Genomic DNA, 19,885 nt, shown 5'->3' on the forward strand with positions numbered 1-19,885 from the left:
TGTCTATAATACACACTGCCTATAATAACAGATACTGTATAACACACTGTCTATAATAACACACACTGTATAACACACTGTCTATAATAATAGATACTGTATAACACACTGTCTATAACAGATACTGTGTAACACACTGTCTATAATAACAGATACTGTGTAACACACTGTCTATAATAACAGATACTGTATAACACACTGTCTATAATAACAGATACTGTATAACACACTGTCTATAATAACAGATACTGTATAACACAGTCTATAATAACAGATACTGTATAACACACTGTCTATAATACACACTGCCTATAATAACAGATACTGTATAACACACTGTCTATAATAACAGATACTGTATAACACACTGTCTATAATAATAGATACTGTATAACACACTGCCTATAATAACAGATACTGTATAACACACTGCCTATAAAAACAGATACTGTATAACACACTGTCTATAATAACACACACTGTCTATAATAACAGATACTGTATAACACACTGTCTATAATAACAGATACTGTATAACACACTGTCTATAATAACAGATACTGTATAACACACTGCCTATAATAACAGATACTGTATAACACACTGCCTATAATAACAGATACTGTATAACACACTGTCTATAATAACAGATATTGTATAACACACTGTCTATAATAACAGATACTGTATAACACACTGCCTATAATAACAGATACTGTATAACACACTGTCTATAATAACAGATACTGTATAACACACTGTCTATAATAACAGATACTGTATAACACACTGTCTATAATACACACTGCCTATAATAACAGATACTGTATAACACACTGTCTATAATAATAGATACTGTATAACACACTGTCTATAATAACAGATACTGTATAACACACTGTCTATAATAACAGATACTGTATAACACACTGCCTATAATAACAGATACTGTATAACACACTGTCTATAATAACAGATACTGTATAACACACTGTCTATAATAATAGATACTGTATAACACACTGTCTATAATAACAGATATTGTATAACACACTGTCTATAATAACAGATACTGTATAACACACTGCCTATAATAACAGATACTGTATAACACACTGTCTATAATAACAGATACTGTATAACACACTGTCTATAATAACAGATACTGTATAACACACTGTCTATAATACACACTGCCTATAATAACAGATACTGTATAACACACTGTCTATAATAATAGATACTGTATAACACACTGTCTATAATAACAGATACTGTATAACACACTGTCTATAATAACAGATACTGTATAACACACTGCCTATAATAACAGATACTGTATAACACACTGTCTATAATAACAGATACTGTATAACACACTGTCTATAATAACAGATACTGTATAACACTGTCTATAATAACATACTGTATAACACACTGTCTATAATAACATACTGTATAACACACTGCCTATAATAACAGATACTGTATAACACTGTCTATAATAACATACTGTATAACACACTGTCTATAATAACAGATACTGTATAACACACTGTCCATAATAACATACTGTATAACACACTGTCTATAATAACATACTGTATAACACACTGCCTATAATAACAGATACTGTATAACACTGTCTATAATAACATACTGTATAACACACTGCCTATAATAACAGATACTGTATAACACACTGTCTATAATAACACACACTGTATAACACACTGTCTATAATAACAGATACTGTATAACACACTGTCTATAATAATAGATACTGTATAACACACTGCCTATAATGATAGATACTGTATAACACACTGTCTATAATAACACACACTGTATAACACACTGTCTATAATAACACACACTGTATAACACACTGTCTATAATAACACACACTGTCTATAATAACAGATACTGTATAACACACTGCCTATAATAACAGATACTGTATAACACACTGTCTATAATAACACACACTGTATAACACACTGTCTATAATAACACACACTGTATAACACACTGTCTATAATAACACACACTGTATAACACACTGTCTATAATAACACACACTGTATAACACACTGTCTATAATAACACACACTGTATAACACACTGTCTATAATAACACACACTGTCTATAATAACAGATACTGTATAACACACTGCCTATAATAACAGATACTGTATAACACACTGTCTATAATAACACACACTGTATAACACACTGTCTATAATAACACACACTGTCTATAATAACAGATACTGTATAACACACTGCCTATAATAACAGATACTGTATAACACACTGTCTATAATAACAGATACTGTATAACACACTGCCTATAATAACAGATACTGTATAACAGATACTGTATAACACACTGTCTATAATAACAGATACTGTATAACACACTGTCTATAATAACACACACTGTCTATAATAACAGATACTGTATAACACACTGCCTATAATAACAGATACTGTATAACAGATACTGTATAACACACTGTCTATAATAACAGATACTGTATAACACACTGCCTATAATAACAGATACTGTATAACAGATACTGTATAACACACTGTCTATAATAACAGATACTGTATAACACACTGTCTATAATAACATACTGTATAACACTGTCTATAATAACATACTGTATAACACACTGTCTATAATAACATACTGTATAACACACTGTCTATAATAACAGATATTGTATAACACACTGTCTATAATAACACACACTGTCTATAATAACAGATACTGTATAATACACTGTCTATAATAACATACTGTATAACACACTGTCTATAATAACAGATACTGTATAACACACTGTCTATAATAACATACTGTATAACACACTGTCTATAATAACAGATATTGTATAACACACTGTCTATAATAACAGATACTGTATAACACACTGCCTATAATAACAGATACTGTATAACACACTGCCTATAATAACAGATACTGTATAACACACTGTCTATAATAACAGATACTGTATAACACACTGTCTATAATAACAGATACTGTATAACACACTGTCTATAATACACACTGCCTATAATAACAGATACTTTATAACACACTGTCTATAATAATAGATACTGTATAACACACTGTCTATAATAACAGATACTGTGTAACACACTGTCTATAATAACAGATACTGTGTAACACACTGTCTATAATAACAGATACTGTATAACACACTGTCTATAATAACAGATACTGTATAACACACTGTCTATAATAACAGATACTGTATAACACACTGTCTATAATACACACTGCCTATAATAACAGATACTGTATAACACACTGTCTATAATAATAGATACTGTATAACACACTGTCTATAATAACACACACTGTCTATAATAACAGATACTGTATAACACACTGTCTATAATAAGATACTGTATAACACACTGTCTATAATAACACACACTGTCTATAATAACAGATACTGTATAACACACTGCCTATAATAACAGATACTGTATAACACACTGTCTATAATAACACACACTGTCTATAATAACAGATACTGTATAACACACTGTCTATAATAACAGATACTGTATAACACACTGTCTATAATAACAGATACTGTATAACACACTGTCTATAATAACAGATACTGTATAACACACTGTCTATAATAACAGATACTGTATAACACACTGCCTATAATAACAGATACTGTATAACACACTGCCTATAATAACAGATACTGTATAACACACTGTCTATAATAACACACACTGTATAACACACTGTCTATAATAACAGATACTGTATAACACACTGCCTATAATAACAGATACTGCATAACACACTGCCTATAATAACAGATACTGTATAACACACTGTCTATAATAACACACACTGTCTATAATAACAGATACTGTATAACACACTGTCTATAATAACAGATACTGTATAACACACTGCCTATAATAACAGATACTGTATAACAGATACTGTATAACACACTGTCTATAATAACAGATACTGTATAACACACTGTCTATAATAAGATACTGTATAACACACTGTCTATAATAACATACTGTATAACACTGTCTATAATAACATACTGTATAACACACTGTCTATAATAACAGATACTGTATAACACACTGTCTATAATAACACACACTGTCTATAATAACAGATACTGTATAACACACTGTCTATAATAACATACTGTATAACACACTGTCTATAATAACAGATACTGTATAACACACTGTCTATAATAACAGATACTGTATAACACACTGCCTATAATAACAGATACTGTATAACACACTGCCTATAATAACAGATACTGTATAACACACTGTCTATAATAACAGATACTGTATAACACACTGTCTATAATACACACTGCCTATAATAACAGATACTTTATAACACACTGTCTATAATAATAGATACTGTATAACACACTGTCTATAATAACAGATACTGTGTAACACACTGTCTATAATAACAGATACTGTATAACACACTGTCTATAATAACAGATACTGTATAACACAGTCTATAATAACAGATACTGTATAACACACTGTCTATAATACACACTGTCTATAATAACAGATACTGTATAACACACTGCCTATAATAACAGATACTGTATAACACACTGCCTATAAAAACAGATACTGTATAACACACTGTCTATAATAACACACACTGTCTATAATAACAGATACTGTATAACACAGTCTATAATAACAGATACTGTATAACACACTGTCTATAATAACAGATACTGTATAACACACTGCCTATAATAACAGATACTGTATAACAGATACTGTATAACACACTGCCTATAATAACAGATACTGTATAACACACTGCCTATAATAACAGATACTGTATAACACACTGTCTATAATAACAGATACTGTATAACACACTGCCTATAATAACAGATACTGTATAACACACTGTCTATAATAACAGATACTGCATAACACACTGCCTATAATAACATACTGTATAACACACTGTCTATAATAACATACTGTATAACACACTGTCTATAATAACAGATACTGTATAACACACTGTCTATAATAACAGATAGTGTATAACACACTGCCTATAATAACAGATACTGTATAACACACTGTCTATAATAACACACACTGCCTATAATAACAGATACTGTATAACACACTGTCTATAATAACACACACTGTCTATAATAACATACTGTATAACACACTGTCCATAATAACATACTGTATAACACACTGTCTATAATAACAGATACTGTATAACACACTGTCTATAATAACAGATACTGTATAACACACTGTCTATAATAACAGATACTGTATAACACACTGTCTATAATAACAGATACTGTATAACACACTGTCTATAATAACACACACTGTCTTTAATAACAGATACTGTATAACACACTGTCTATAATAACAGATACTGTATAACACAGTCTATAATAACAGATACTGTATAACACACTGTCTATAATAACAGATACTGTAACACACTGTCTATAATAAGATACTGTAACACACTGTCTATAATAACAGATACTGTATAACACACTGTCTATAATAACACACACTGTCTATAATAACATACTGTATAACACACTGTCCATAATAACATACTGTATAACACACTGTCTATAATAACAGATACTGCATAACACACTGTCTATAATAACAGATACTGTATAACACACTGTCTATAATAACAGATACTGTATAACACACTGTCTATAATAACAGATACTGTATAACACACTGTCTATAATAACAGATACTGTATAACACACTGTCTATAATAACAGATACTGTATAACACACTGTCTATAATAACAGATACTGTATAACACACTGTCTATAATAACACACACTGTCTATAATAACAGATACTGTATAACACACTGTCTATAATAACAGATACTGTATAACACACTGTCTATAATAAGATACTGTATAACACACTGTCTATAATAACAGATACTGTATAACACACTGTCTATAATGAGATACTGTATAACACACTGTCTATAATAAGATACTGTATAACACACTGTCTATAATAACAGATACTGTATAACACACTGTCTATAATAACACACACTGTCTATAATAACAGATACTGTATAACACACTGTCTATAATAACACACTGCCTATAATAACAGATACTGTATAATACACTGTCTATAATAACAGATACTGTATAACACACTGTCTATAATAACACACACTGTCTATAATAACAGATACTGTATAACACACTGTCTATAATAACACACTGCCTATAATAACAGATACTGTATAACACACTGCCTATAATAACAGATACTGTATAACACACTGTCTATAATAACACACACTGTCTATAATATCAGATACTGTATAACACACTGCCTATAATAACAGATACTGTATAACACACTGTCTATAATAACAGATACTGTATAACACACTGTCTATAATAAGATACTGTATAACACACTATCTATAATAACATACTGTATAACACACTGTCTATAATAACATACTGTATAACACACTGTCTATAATAACAGATACTGTATAACACACTGTCTATAATAACACACACTGTCTATAATAACAGATACTGTATAATACACTGTCTATAATAACATACTGTATAACACACTGTCTATAATAACAGATACTGTATAACACACTGTCTATAATAACAGATACTGTATAACACACTGCCTATAATAACAGATACTGTATAACACACTGTCTATAATAACAGATACTGTATAACACACTGTCTATAATAACAGATACTGTATAACACACTGTCTATAATACACACTGCCTATAATAACAGATACTGTATAACACACTGTCTATAATAATAGATACTGTATAACACACTGTCTATAATAACAGATACTGTATAACACACTGTCTATAATAACAGATACTGTATAACACACTGTCTATAATAACAGATACTGTATAACACACTGTCTATAATAACAGATACTGTATAACACACTGCCTATAATAACAGATACTGTATAACACACTGTCTATAATAACAGATACTGTATAACACACTGTCTATAATAACAGATACTGTATAACACACTGTCTATAATACACACTGCCTATAATAACAGATACTGTATAACACACTGTCTATAATAATAGATACTGTATAACACACTGTCTATAATAACAGATACTGTATAACACACTGCCTATAATAACAGATACTGTATAACACACTGTCTATAATAACAGATACTGTATAACACACTGTCTATAATAACAGATACTGTATAACACACTGCCTATAATAACAGATACTGTATAACACACTGCCTATAATAACAGATACTGTATAACAGATACTGTATAACACACTGTCTATAATAACAGATACTGTATAACACACTGTCTATAATAACAGATACTGTATAACACACTGTCTATAATAACAGATACTGCATAACACACTGCCTATAATAACATACTGTATAACACACTGTCTATAATAACATACTGTATAACACACTGTCTATAATAACAGATACTGTATAACACACTGCCTATAATAACAGATACTGTATAACACACTGCCTATAATAACAGATACTGTATAACACACTGTCTATAATAACAGATACTGTATAACACACTGCCTATAATAACAGATACTGTATAACACACTGTCTATAATAACAGATACTGTATAACACACTGTCTATAATAACAGATACTGTATAACACACTGTCTATAATAACAGATACTGTATAACACACTGTCTATAATAACAGATACTGTATAACACACTGTCTATAATAACTGATACTGTATAACACACTGTCTATAATAACTGATACTGTATAACACACTGTCTATAATAACAGATACTGTAACACACTGTCTATAATAACAGATACTGTATAACACACTGTCTATAATAACACACACTGTCTATAATAACATACTGTATAACACACTGTCCTTAATAACATACTGTATAACACACTGTCTATAATAACAGATACTGTATAACACACTGTCTATAATAACAGATACTGTATAACACACTGTCTATAATAACAGATACTGTATAACACACTGTCTATAATAACAGATACTGTATAACACACTGTCTATAATAACAGATACTGTATAACACACTGTCTATAATAACAGATACTGTATAACACACTGTCTATAATAACAGATACTGTATAACACACTGTCTATAATAACACACACTGTCTATAATAACAGATACTGTATAACACACTGTCTATAATAACAGATACTGTATAACACACTGTCTATAATAACAGATACTGTATAACACACTGTCTATAATAACAGATACTGTATAACACACTGTCTATAATAACAGATACTGTATAACACACTGTCTATAATAACAGATACTGTATAACACACTGTCTATAATAACTGATACTGTATAACACACTGCCTATAATAACAGATACTGTATAACACACTGTCTATAATAACACACACTGTCTATAATAACAGATACTGTATAATACACTGCCTATAAAGCAGATACTGTATAACACACTGCCTATAATAACAGATACTGTAAAACACACTGCCTATAATAACAGATACTGTATAACACACTGCCTATAATAACAGATACTGTATACCAGATACTGTATAACACACTGTCTATAATAACAGATACTGTATAACACACTGTCTATAATAACATACTGTATAACACACTGTCTATAATAACAGATACTGTATAACACACTGTCTATAATAACAGATACTGCATAACACACTGCCTATAATAACAGATACTGTATAACACACTGTCTATAATAACATACTGTATAACACACTGTCTATAATAACATACTGTATAACACACTGTCCATAATAACATACTGTATAACACACTGTCCATAATAACATACTGTATAACACACTGCCTATAATAACAGATACTGTATAACACACTGCCTATAATAACAGATACTGTATAACACACTGCCTATAATAACAGATACTGTATAACACACTGTCTATAATAACAGATACTGTATAACACACTGCCTATAATAACAGATACTGTATAACACACTGCCTATAATAACAGATACTGTATAACACACTGCCTATAATAACAGATACTGTATAACACACTGCCTATAATAACAGATACTGTATAACACACTGCCTATAATAACAGATACTGTCTATAATAACAGATACTGTATAACACACTGTCTATAATAACACACACTGTCTATAATAACAGATACTGCATAACACACTGTCTATAATAACAGATACTGCATAACACACTGTCTATAATAACATACTGTATAACATACTGTATAACACACTGTCCATAATAACATACTGTATAACACACTGTCCATAATAACAGATACTGTATAACACACTGTCTATAATAACAGATACTGTATAACACACTGCCTATAATAACAGATACTGTCTATAATAACAGATACTGTATAACACACTGCCTATAATAACAGATACTGTATAACACACTGCCTATAATAACAGATACTGTCTATAATAACAGATACTGTATAACACACTGTCCATAATAACAGATACTGTATAACACACTGTCTATAATAATAGATACTGTATAACACACTGCCTATAATATCAGATACTGTATTACACACTGTCTATAATAACAGATACTGTATAACAGAATACCTAAACCCCAGCGTTTCAAGTCAGGTTTGTAGAAGAAAGGTCTACGTTAGACTGACTTTGTGATTTAAGGTCGATCGAATGGCAGTGGATTCAGATCAGAGTTGAGAGTGAAGGGTTTTTGCTCCACCTGTTCCCAGATGGCTGCAGGACACGTTTGACATCCCGCTGGTGATCCAGCTGACGGATGATGAGAAGTACCTGTGGAAGGACCTATCCCTGGAGGACTGTCACCGCTACGCCGTGGAGAACGCCAAGGACATCATCGCCTGCGGCTTCGACATCAACAAGACCTTCATCTTCTCTGACCTGGACTACATGGGGTACGTAACTAAACCACAGACCCCTCGGTCTCACTACGTCTCTGGGCACTTATCCAGGAAGCATGTCAGAGTAGGAGCGCTGATCAATGATCAGATCCCCTCTGGCCATGTTAATGCTATTCATTATGATCTAAAAGGCTGATCCTAGATTGACTGATGCTTTGTGGATATGGGCCCTGCAGGGACTGTACTGTGTGTTTTAGTACTATTAAATATTAGTCGTTTCAGAATTCCCTCATCATGCTCATTGAGCATTTATACATCATGGGAGTACTAATGAATAGTTATTTAAAAATATATATCTTAATCCCATGTCTGTTCACTGATCTCCCAGAAGGTGGTGCCATAGTGCAGTCATTTTAAAATAATATTTAGATAGTAGGCTACATTGCTCTCAACCTTTCTCTCTCATGAGCCTTTCTGTCGTCATAATTCTTCACCATAACTATTTTCTGTGTGGGGTATGCTCAACAGCCTGATGAGACTGGGAGATACTAAAGGCTGATGGTTATCATTCAATAGAAGTAGCTCACAGTGACAAATACTTTACCTATTTAAAGTGCATCTGATTCCAGCTAGTGGTATTTATTTTTTATATATAAATTCAGCAAAAAAAAGAAACGTCCTCTCATTGTCAACTGCGTTTATTTTCATCAAACTTAACATGTGTAAATATTTGTATGAACATAACAAGATTCAACAACTGAGAAATAAACTGAACAAGTTCTACAGACATGTGACTAACAGAAATTGAATAATGTGTCCCTGAACAAAGGGGGGGTCAAAGTCAAAAGTAACAGTCGGTATCTTGTGTGGCCACCAGCTGCATTAAGTACTGCAGTGCATCTCCTCCTCATGGACTGCACCAGATTTGACAGTTCTTGCTGTGAGATGTTACCCCACTCTTCCACCAAGGCACCTGCAAGTTCCCGGACATTTGTGGGGGGAATGGCCCTAGCCCTCACCCTCTGATCCAACAGGTCCCAGACGTGCTCAATGGGATTCAGATCCGGGCTCTTCGCTGGCCATGGCAGAACACTGACATTCCTGTCTTGCAGGAAATCACGCACAGAACGAGCAGTATGGCTGGTGGCATTGTCATGCTGGAGGGTCATGTCAGGATGAGCCTGCAGGAAGGGTAACACATGAGGGAGGAGGATGTCTTCCCTGTAACGCACAGCGTTGAGATTGCCTGCAATGACAACAAGCTCAGTCCGATGATGCTGTAACACACCGCCCCAGACCATGACGGACCCTCCACCTCCAAATGGATCCCGCTCCAGAGTACAGGCCTCGGTGTAACACTCATTCCGTCAACAATAAACGCGAAGGACGATCAGCTGTCCGTCCTGTCTCCCTGTAGCGCTGTCTTAGGCGTCTCGCAGTACGGACATTGCAATTTATTGTCCTGGTCACATCTGCAGTCCTCATGCCTCCTTGCAGCATGCCTAAGGCACATTCACGTAGATGAGCAGGGACCCTGGGCATCTTTCTTTTGGTGTTTTTCAGAGTCAGTAGAAAGGCCTCTTTAGTGTCCTAAGTTTTCATAACTGTGACCTTAATTGCCTACCGTCTGTAAGCTGTTAGTGTCTTAACGACCGTTCCACAGGTGCATGTTCATTAATTGTTTTTGGTTCATTGAACAAGCATGGGAAACAGTGTTTAAACCCTTTACAATGAATATTTGTGAAGTTATTTGGATTGTTATGAATTATCTTTGAAAGACAGGGTCCTGAAAAAGGGACATTTCTTTTTTTGCTGAGTTTATATAAATGTTTTATATATTTTACCCTTTATTTGACTAGGCAAGTCAGTTAAGAACAAATTCTTATTCATAATGAGGTTGGCATGTCAGCTATGTTGCCTATTTTGCAGATTGTTCTTAACCCTGATTGTTTTGTCTCTACAGGGCGTCCCCAGACTTCTACAGGAATGTTGTGAAAGTACAGAAGCATGTGACTTTCAACCAGGTCAAAGGCATCTTTGGATTTGGCGACAGTGACTGCATCGGTAAGAGAGACGACTTGTAGGAATTGAGTCAACACCTGTTGAGGAATTATACAAATGTCGGGATTTCACTTTCATTATGAATGAGCACTTTCTGAGTAGCATAGTGTTGCTACAATGTGATCAGGGTCATATTCACTAGAAACCAAAAGGGGAAAAAACTAACTCAAACAAGGAGGGACTAACTGTCCAATAAGAAACGCTCATTTTCTGTTGCAAAACGTTGTTTTACTATGGTGTGCACTAATGAATACGACTCAGGTGAATGCTTTTTAGAAGCTAAGTATTCCTCCCTCTCTCACCCATCCCAGGAAAGATCGCCTTCCCTGCCATCCAGGCCGCTCCGTCGTTCTGTAACTCTTTCCCTCAGATCTTCAAGGGCAGAAAAGATGTCCAGTGTCTCATTCCCTGTGCCATAGACCAGGTCAGTCAAGCATCACAGCTCAACCAGGACACACTGTCTGCTAAAGATTTAACAGTTCATTTTAGAAATTGGATGCTTTGACTGATCATCTACAATGCTCTAACTAGTGGCAACTGATTAACCTCAACCTGTCTTTCTACAGACTATGCTTGTGACTTTATTTTCATTTAGCCAGAATAAAATCCTGCAAGGTTAAAATCAGAAGGATCTGAGTAGCAGGGTCTGACAGCATGTCACTGAGCGAGTAAAGAACCGTAAAGTTCAGTCTGATATGTTTAAGTTCACTGGGACTTAATGTAGCGGTACATCTAGAGCACTATAACGGTTCTGAAGATATATCCATCCTCTACCCCTTAAGGACCCTTACTTCCGGATGACCCGGGATGTGGCCCCCAGGATCGGCTACCCCAAGCCTGCCCTGTTGCACTCTACCTTCTTTCCAGCGCTGCAGGGGGCCCAGACCAAGATGTCCGCCAGCGAAGCCAACTCCTCCATCTTCCTCACAGACACGCCCAAGCAGATCAAAAATAAGGTGACACTGAAGCTTTCTAATAGCGTGTTGCCCACTCCAACTATACTGGCTCGGGTATTTTATTTCTACCTCGTCCTTTCTAACAATAGTGAATGCTTAACCAGACTGGCACAGTACAGACCAGCTTGGCCCAGTTTAGTAGTGTGAAAGAGGTCACTTGACAATGTAAAACAGGGCTTTATAGCTAAATACAGTACATTTACTTTATTTGTTCCACATGGCAGTCAAATACAGTCACCTGAAATGGAAATCCTATTACATTTGATCGATTGATATGAGAATGGTTTACAGGAAACGAGAGGGGAAAACTGTAATTCATGTTCGAGTTGTCATTGTGACTGTCATCACCTAGGTGAACAAGCACGCCTTCTCCGGGGGAAAAGACACGGTAGAGGAGCACAGGAAATATGGCGGCAACCCCGATGTGGACGTGTCCTTTATGTACCTGACCTTCTTCCTGGAGGACGACGAGCAGCTGGAGAAAATCCGACAGGTGAGGGAGAGCTAGCTGCCGGACAAATGCCAGAGAACCCAATGCACTTGGACTGGAACAATAGACAGACATGGATCAACATTTCTACAGTACTGCTGTCAAGGTTTAGGATCTGGTGTTATTTTGACATCCACATTGTCCTACATTTTGAATTGTGTATATTTATTATTTTACCTAGCTACATAGCCCTACATTTGAATTGGTGTTTTTTAACCCACACAGCCATACTATCAATGACTACCCTCACAGTTGAAAAATAACCTGATCTTTATAGGAAATAAGCAAACTAAGTTTTCTATTTGGTATCAAAACTCTTGGATCCAGCAGGACATCTCCAAATGAACACTATGATGTAAGTCGCTCTGGATAAGAGCGTCTGCTAAATGACTAAAATGTAAATGTAAAATGTAGATTTCCTGAAAACAAAGCTAGATTTCTAGCCTGGTCCCTCTCCCATGATGTGCTGTAGCCATCTATTCTAGTGATGTCATGCCATGTTTGGCCTGGCAAAGAGTGGCTAAAGCACAAACAGAGTGGACCACCAGGCTAATGATTTCCAGGAAATAAAGGCTGTTCTATGCTATATTGTGTCATAAGTATAATAATCCCACTAATTGCTGTATTGTATCTCTGTCTCCAGGACTACGCCAGTGGAGCCCTGCTAACCGGTGAGCTGAAGAAGCGTCTGATAGAGACCCTGCAGCCAATGATCACATCCCATCAAGAGAGACGCAAGCAGGTCACAGAAGAGACCGTCAAGCAGTTCATGACCCCGAGACCTCTAAATTTCCATTTCTAGCCAGTTTTATTCATGTGCTAAGTTCTGACACAATGTTAGAGGTCATCCAGGTCAAAACTCAGCAGGGCAGTGTTCAGCAGAGCACAACGTTGTGGAACGTTCAGATATATGTTTTGTAGAATAAAGGAATCGTGTCTATTCTATTCATGACATTTCTATCTGCAACGTTCCACAACCTACTGGATGTGGCCCAGGTCTTATCACATACGCCATACTAGAAACATGGAACTTAAATGTGTCAAAGCTACATATCCCCATGCTGAACGATTAACCAACTGTGATATGGTTTCACATCAAGCTTACTAAGCAATGACAAAGGAAGTCTTATTTTGGTTTGTGCTAACAGCAATACCATTGGATGAATAAAATAATGTCTTGTGAATTTTTATTCAGTCATTAAATAATATATATATTTATTTTTTCACTTTACACTGCTAAAATGTTTATACGTTTCACTCACACCAAAATCAGATGTGCTACTTGAGGTTTGTTTTTTCTCAAACACCAAATCACAAGTACAGGATCATCAGTACAGTAGAGAATGACTTGCAGTATTTTGAGAACTGGGAGTTTAGACGGTACCATTGAAAATACTGTCCAAGTCAAGGACAAATAATTGATACTGCTTGGATCCAGTAACAAAGCAAAGTTGTATATTTACATTTTCTGAGCAAAGTTGATAAATTCCTAGCCTCAGCTCCCAGGCTTTGCTCACTTTCATACCAAAGGTGAGGTGAAAGCCTGTGGCAGAAGTTAATCAATTCCTAAATACTGATGACCGACCCCCAGTATACTGCAGTTTGCTGGATGGTGGCCCTATTTCAAAGATGCTTGTTTCCGAGCTGGGACAGGAGCGATATGAACAGTGGGATAATTATTTGGGCAGGATAAACAAGTAACTTTCATTAATACAGTATTCAGAAAAACTTAATATTTTAAGCCACATTGTCTGTCAGCTTCAGTTCTAGCCATTGAAATCAAGTGATCCTGCGGTGTAAAATACACCCCTGTTATAAGGTCAGTGAGGGAATGTTGTGTAAAAAGTAGGTAAGTCAAAATAATGAAGTAAGTTTCTGTACTACTATTCCTGAAAGGTGTGACAACTATTAGGCCCTATTGCTAAACAATCTGAGAACTCTACCATAAAACTGTTTTAGCTCAGTATTCATTTTCCCTTGAAATACTATGCAGGAATATTTAAAATAAATCTTACTGAGGAATTGTAGTTTCCCTTATAGTGCAGCATGGCACTATATAAAAATCACATAGCAACTGAGGCAATGGTGAATAGTGATACAACAAACAATGAATTGAGTGTTATTCTAGTCATGAAAAATGGCGTGAGAAACATAATTAAAATCCCATCACCCAAGTCTTCAAAGCAAAGGTTTGATCCATTAGTTCACATCGTGTCCAAATTAGTTCTCGGACCAGTAGTTCCTCCCTATTTCATCACCTAATGAATAACCCAAACCTTTAAATTCAAGTTTTCGGTCGGAGGAGGCGCACAACCACCTCGTACATGGCGAACACAGACATGTTGACAGGGAAGGCCCGTATGCAATTGAGGCCCAGGCCTTTGAAGAGAACGCCCGGCCCCTCAGTGCGTATGCTCTGTGCGATGCAGTGGAAGAAACCTGTGTATCTCCTCTTGCCCATACCGTCCACCTGCAAACGGGATTTGATCACGTCCATGGGTGTCCCTATGCACCAGCCACACATCCCTGACAGTCCACCAGCAAGCAGAACCACATTCCACTCTGGTGGGGAGAGAGACACCAAATAATCAACACTAAATGATCCTGAATCATGATGAACAATTGCAAAAGCAGCCATGTACACTTAAGAGGACAGAAGCATGCACTTTGGAAGATTCTTACAGAGAGATGCTGTATGTTTACCTGGCTGATTCTTCCCAAGTGCTACACTACCGTTCAAAAGTTTGGGGTCACTTAGAAATGTCCTTATTTTCCATGAAAACATCCATGAAATGAGCTACAAAATGAATAGGAAATATAGTCAAGACGTTGGCAAGGTTATAAATAATGATTTTTAATTGAAATAATAATTGTGTCCTTCAAACTTTGCTTTTGTCAAAGAATCCTCCATTTGCAGCAATTACAGCCTTGCAGACCTTTGGCATTCTAGTTGTCAATTTGTTGAGGTAATCTGAAGAGATTTCACCCCATGCTTCCTGAAGCACCTCCCACAAGTTGGATTGGCTTGATGGGCACTTCTTACATTCCATACGGTCAAGCTGCTCCCACAACAGCTCAATAGGGTTGAGATCCGGTGACTGTGCTGGCCACTCCATTATAGACAGAATACCAGCTGACTGCTTCTTCCCTAAATAGTTCTTGCATAGTTTGGAGCTGTGTTTTGGGTCATTGTCCTGTTGTAGGAGGAAATTGGCTCCAATTAAGCGCTGTCCACAGGGTATGGCATGGCTTTGCAAAATGGAGTGATAGCCTTCCTTCTTCAAGATCCCTTTAACCCTGTACAAATCTCCCACTTTACCACCACCAAAGCACCCCAGACCATCACATTGCCTCCACCATGCTTGACAGATGGCGTCAAGCACTCCTCCAGCATCTTTACATTTTTCAGCATCTCACGAATGTTCTTCTTTGTGATCCGATCACCTCAAACTTAAATTTGTCTGTCCATAACACTTTTTTCCAATCTTCATCTGTCCAGTGTCTGTGTTCTTTTGCCCATCTTAATCTTTTCTTTTTATTGGCCAGTCTGAGATACGGTTTTATCTTTGCAACTCTGGCTATAAGGCCAGCATCCCGGAGTTGCCTCTTCACTGTTGACGTTGAGACTGGTGTTCTGCGGGTCCTATTTAATGAAGCTGCCAGTTGAGGACTTGTGAGGCGTCTGTTTCTCAAACTAGACACTAATGTGCTTGTCCTCTTGCTCAGTTGTGCACCAGGGCCTCCCACTCCTCTTTCTATTCTGGTTAGGGCCAGTTTGCACTGTTCTGTGAAGGGAGTAGTACACAGCATTGTACGAGATCTTCAGTTTCTTGGCAATTTCTCACATGGAACAGCCTTCATTTTTCAGAAGAAGAATAGACTGACGAGTTTCAGAAGAAAGTTCTTTGTTTCTGGCCAATTTGAGCCTGTAATCGAACCCACAAATGCTGATGCTCCAGATACTCAACTAGTCTGAAGAAGGCCAGTTTTATTGCTTCTTTAAATCAGCACAACAGTTTTCAGCTGCGCTAACATAATTGTAAAAGGGTTTTCTAATGATCAATTAGCCATTTAAAATTATAAACTTGGATTAGCTAACACAATGTGCCATTGGAACACAGGAGTGATGGTTGCTGATAATGGGCCTATGTAGATATTCCATTTAAAAAAATGCCGTTTCCTGCTACAATAGTCGTTTACAACATTAACAATGTCTACACTGTATTTCTGATCAATTTGATGTTATTTTAATGGACCATTTTTTTGGGCTTTTCTTTCAAAAACAAGGAAATGTCTATGTGACCCCAAACTTTTGTGTTTACCTGGCTGATTCATCCCAGGTGCTGTGTGTTCCCAGGTGCTGTGTGTTCCCAGGTGCTGTGTGTTTACCTGTCTGTGTGTTTCCAGGTGCTGTGTGTTTACCTGGCTGGGTCTTTCCAGGTGCTGTGTGTTTACCTGGCTGGGTCTTTCCAGGTGCTGTGTGTTTACCTGGCTGGGTCTTTCCAGGTGCTGTGTGTTTACCTGGCTGGGTGTTCCCAGGTGCTGTGTGTTTACCTGGCTGGGTCTTTCCAGGTGGGGATAGCTGCTCACAGATAACGTGGTAAATAGTGAAGTAGGTGGCAAAAGAGGGGCCGTCTCGCAGGGCGAGGGCACCAGCTCCCTTGTACAGTCCGAGGAAGCCCTCTTCACGAGCAATGGTCAGCAGACAGTGCATTGGGCCGCGATACTTGGGTTGCTGAGCGTTCAAGCCTTGGTGTACCATCTGGCACTGCATCCGTACTTTTACTATGTCAGCTGGTGCCATCACAGATACCTTAAAGAGGACAAGACAAAGAGTACTCAAAGGTGTTGTGGTATGATGTCATCAGGGTCGTGTTTCGGCCCATTTGCTTCCATTTGGTTCCTAGTGAATATGATCCAGTTTTGCTTAGAGGAACTTTTATTTTTTAGTTCCCCTAATTAAATTGACTGAAACTTACCAACATTGGCCATGCCAAGCACCATGTCATGTAACGTTGCAACAGTGTAGACTAATATACTAGTCATAAATAGACTACCTGGGCAATACCTCCTGACAACCCGGACAAGAAGAAGTCCACTTTGGCTGGCAGAAAATCCAAACCTGTGGAGGTGGATCGTAGTTGATGTAAACACTGCAGGACATTCCTGTAGACGCCAAACACCACAGAGGAGCTGATGGACACAGTGGTGACTGGCATGGACATGCCCCTGTAGAATCCATTCACCTGTGGAGAGACACAGCTTTCAGCCACAAGTCCAAACCACAGAGCTTCATATGGGGCGCTTTAACAAACGCCACTGAGACACTCACCCCTTCTGTCTTCCATGTAGTATGAATACATTGCCAAACTCCCGTGAATCTCCTTTGTGTCTGTATTCTCACCTGCAAAAAGGTAATCGAGTCAAAAATTACTGAGTTTGATAATTGCATTGTTAAACATTAGTGAAATAAGCACAGACGACTAATGAAGCTCGCTCACATACAAATATACTTACCTTCACTGTGTCCAAAGGATACCCCACAGCCACTCCAAAGGCTCCTGTAGGAACAAGTCATATTCATCACATGTACATTATGCAACTAACTCACTGAAAATGTTTCAACCTATTTCACATTGTAAGCTAGCCTGTAGCCTTGCTTGCCTGTGTAGTTAGTTGCATGTTGCCACATTTCCCAGCAATACAACTATGGTAAGTTAAATGATTTCGATTTTTTTTTTTAAACAGACAAACACATTACAGTAACGTTTTTTAACTCACCTCCAACGGAACCAGCAACGAAATCTGCCAAATGCATATTTTTCTCCTTGTGGGGGGGTCAACTCAATTCATTTAGATGGCTGCCTGCTAAGCTAGTTAGCTAAGCTATGATGTTTTTATAGATAACGAGTCACGACCTTCATTTTTGACCAAAATATAATGTTGTATTATTCTCCTCGTCGATTCACTGTCAGGTGAATTAGGTATACGTCGCATCAGAAAATGTTTACTAAAGCTTTCTACATAGTGATCTAACGTGACTATAGACGACCTACACAGCTATGGTAGCTAGCTACTGTCAAACATCAAAATGCTACACCGGCATTGTGTCACATTGAATTATGACTCGTTGTGCAACAAACAGTCTGAGCCAAGTTCAGGGTTTGAGTAAACATCACTGAGCTGTAACAGGCATATTGAGTTAATTGGAAAATATAAATGTAGTATATTATTTAAACATAAAGAATAATTGTGTATGAATTAGAGATTGTTTGTAGATTCATATATTTTTTTTATTTTACCTTCATTTTTCACAGGTGTCTTTTCAGGA

At 36.4% G+C, this 19,885-nt stretch overlaps 2 protein-coding genes across 2 annotated transcripts in view; one reads left to right on the plus strand and one right to left on the minus strand.

The window, feature by feature from the left end:
- The window catches only part of LOC106612204 (tryptophan--tRNA ligase, cytoplasmic), a 38,770-nt gene extending 24,032 nt beyond the window's left edge, over nt 1–14,738 (plus strand). The window contains exons 6-11 of the mRNA XM_014213203.2: nt 9,919–10,101; nt 12,011–12,111; nt 12,420–12,532; nt 12,891–13,064; nt 13,417–13,557; nt 14,198–14,738. Of these exons, the coding sequence (XP_014068678.2) occupies nt 9,919–10,101; nt 12,011–12,111; nt 12,420–12,532; nt 12,891–13,064; nt 13,417–13,557; nt 14,198–14,356 (871 nt within the window). The 3' untranslated portion in view covers nt 14,357–14,738. The remainder of the gene's footprint in view (nt 1–9,918; nt 10,102–12,010; nt 12,112–12,419; nt 12,533–12,890; nt 13,065–13,416; nt 13,558–14,197) is intronic.
- slc25a47b (solute carrier family 25 member 47b) lies at nt 14,725–19,659 on the minus strand. The gene is made up of 6 exons (XM_014123595.2): nt 19,336–19,659; nt 19,072–19,115; nt 18,887–18,958; nt 18,612–18,800; nt 18,109–18,367; nt 14,725–16,116 (listed from the first exon to the last, which is right to left on the minus strand). The coding sequence occupies exons 1-6, from the start codon at nt 19,370–19,372 to the stop codon at nt 15,839–15,841; spliced, it is 879 nt and encodes a 292-aa protein (XP_013979070.1). The 5' UTR covers nt 19,373–19,659; the 3' UTR covers nt 14,725–15,838.
- Between the last annotated feature and the right edge of the window lie 226 nt (nt 19,660–19,885).

The sequence above is a fragment of the Salmo salar genome, chromosome ssa01 (assembly GCF_905237065.1).
Source record: "Salmo salar chromosome ssa01, Ssal_v3.1, whole genome shotgun sequence".
Lineage (NCBI taxonomy): Eukaryota > Metazoa > Chordata > Actinopteri > Salmoniformes > Salmonidae > Salmo > Salmo salar.

Bases quoted from the DNA above. Each gene is read 5' to 3' on its own strand.
- slc25a47b (XM_014123595.2), bottom strand. From the start codon at position 19,372: ATGCATTTGGCAGATTTCGTTGCTGGTTCCGTTGGAG. The intron at 18,959-19,071 runs GTAAGTATATTT...ACCTTTTTGCAG, and splicing joins ATCCTTTGGACACAGTGAAG to GTGAGAATACAGACACAAAG. The intron at 18,801-18,886 runs GTGAGTGTCTCA...GTCTCTCCACAG, and splicing joins CTACATGGAAGACAGAAGGG to GTGAATGGATTCTACAGGGG.